General features: G+C 45.1%; 1 protein-coding gene across 1 annotated transcript in view; it reads left to right on the top strand.

Moving 5' to 3' along the window:
- Positions 1–2,500, top strand: part of sptbn5 (spectrin, beta, non-erythrocytic 5) — a 127,115-nt gene that overhangs the window by 108,214 nt on the left and 16,401 nt on the right. Inside the window, exon 71 of the mRNA XM_078278176.1 lies at positions 1,025–1,201. Within this exon, the coding sequence (XP_078134302.1) occupies positions 1,025–1,201 (177 nt within the window). The remainder of the gene's footprint in view (positions 1–1,024; positions 1,202–2,500) is intronic.

The following is a 2,500-nucleotide window of genomic DNA, read 5'->3' as shown; positions in this document are numbered from 1 at the left end:
ATACAAAGAGAATGAACTGATCATATAGTCTCACCTGACATCATTACTGTAATTAATGTTTTACCTACCGTGAATAATACTATCAGTTAACAGTTGAAAGCAATATGATTAGAAACCAAATAAAAAGGTCATTAAAATCTTTTCACCTTTGCAATATGGAGTTGCGTTTCAAGCTTCGTGAGCCGAAGGCTACGTGACACATGCCACGACATCGCTGAGGACTGGCGGTGAAATCGGCCGTCCTACAAACAGAGCACGCCACGCAGACACAAAGCTGACAACCTCACAGATGACGCAACGGTGGAGATGGGCTCACACATACACGCAGCGGACCGCTGTGGACTTGTGTCAGTCACACGGACACGCACATATTTCCAGAAAAGAGGCTGCATGTGTCTACGACAATGCACAATGTACAAGTCGATACAGACATTACATAGTATACACTAACACCGTGTAACGCCGATGACCTGCTGGTAGGGTTGGGTACCGAAACTACTTACGCAACCGGTTGGTTCCTTATTTCGGTTCCACTTAATATGTCGACTGAAATATTTTCCCTCAGTCGCTCCGAAACGGACGTAAAAATATCACACTCTCTCTGTAGTCTACCATCAGCTAGCTACCGTAAATGTCTGCCTTTCCCAATGCAGCCCTCTACAGCGTTCCTTTTTACTACTGTTATTTATTTTACATCCTATTTTTATCGCATTTTATCTATTTATATATGTTTATACTTATATTGTTTATATTCTTTTTATCCTTCTTATATTTAGAGAATGTGTGACGTGCACCAACAACACCATGACAAATTCATTGTATGTGTAAAACACGTTTTTTCTGATCCTGATTCTGATATCGTGTGTCGCCATTCAGCCGAAAAATACCAAGCTGAGCTATTTGGTCCGTTCCCCCCCGGCCCTACTCTTGACTCCAGTCTTTGCACAATAGTTATGATACATGCAGAAAGCAAGGACCATTCATATTAAAGCACTATTATGTTTTTTCCTGATACTTGTCCCAGGTGGAGGAGCGTGTCTGTGAGCTGGAGGAGCTGGAGCTGCGGGTGGAGAAGGTTTGGGAGGAAACCCGGCTGCTGTATGAGGAGGAGCTGGAGGTTTCACTCCTGCAGAAGGAGCTGGAGCAGGCGGAGCGCTGGCTGAGCTCCTACGAAAACACACTGATGGCCGAGGACTTCGGGGTACGTCACAGCCAGGAGCGGTCACACTGTGCAAGGAGAAAGGGATGGGTGCATGCAGGTGCTGCACAAACAATAGAAAGTTAGTTATTGTAGTTTGTCAGCAGACGGAGCTGCAGCAGAGACACAACGATCAGCAGGACTTTAAAACGCTTAGGGCCTCATGTACTAACGCTTTTGCGCCCACTTCAGGCGTATTTGTTACGCAACGTCCGCGTATAAGCATGGCGAGGTATGTACAAACAGACTGAGGTAAAACCGCAGACTGAAAATGGCGGGAACTCATGCATATGCATTCATGGGAGGGTCAAGGGGAAAGTGGGAGTTTCTCATAAAGAGATGGGAAGGGAAGCGTAAAGTGTGCCTAATTATGTATTCCGCGGTATGTACAGAAACCTCCCGTGACAGCGCGCCTCTATTTTGCGGTGAAAATGCTCCGCCTCTTAAAAGCAGGTGTAAACCAGCCGCAAACGGGTTTCCTCGCATATGCCTCCTGGTGAAATGGCAGCAGTGATCCGAGCAAGACGAAGACGTAGGCCAAGGAGACGAGCTGAAAAGATCACAATTTTTCATTTGAGTGAACATGAAATCATTAAGCGGTACAGATTAAGCAGCCATGTGAGATTACAGTTACTGGAAGAAATCAAAGATGACGTCATATCTCTGACTCAGCGTTCACATTTCATTCCAGCAGCTGTTAAACTCCTCGCTACATCACAATATATTGGCATCAGGATCATTTCAAACAGTCATAGCATCAGCAGTGGGGATATCTCAGTCTGCACTCAGCCGTATCACAGCACCAGTACTTAATGCTTTGCTACAGCACAATTCACGGCATAGTGGGCGGAGAAAGGCGCTGATTACCCGATGAACTGGATGTTTGGGAAATACGAAGTCAGCTGAAGTATCACAGCATGTGATTTCTGCGGGTTGGCCATGGCGCTGATAACGCTACGTTTGCAAATGTACGTACATGACGGCCTTAGAGCCAGATTTCTGGAATTTGAGTACAAACTCCAGCTCCTTCTCCTCTTCATAACTCAGACTTGAAACGCATATTGATTCAGTGGGACTTAAACTTCCCGAGGATATCATTATCTCTGTTGTCCATCCAGAAAAAGCGTCCATAAAATCCAGTTTGGAATCATAGAACAAAGAGGCAGCAGATACTCACGTATCTTTAAGCAGTTTTGACAGCCCTACTGCAAAGCAATGAGCCAAGTGGAGATGCTAAATGATGTTGTATAGATGAAGTGCAGTTGTATTTATAAAGTCCTTAAAAACTGGTCCTTCCTTGTC

This window comes from Sander vitreus, chromosome 20 (genome assembly GCF_031162955.1).
Source record: "Sander vitreus isolate 19-12246 chromosome 20, sanVit1, whole genome shotgun sequence".
Taxonomy (NCBI): Eukaryota; Metazoa; Chordata; class Actinopteri; order Perciformes; family Percidae; genus Sander; species Sander vitreus.
Note: the sequence above shows the minus strand (reverse complement) of the source record. Positions and strands in the feature narration are given on the sequence as shown.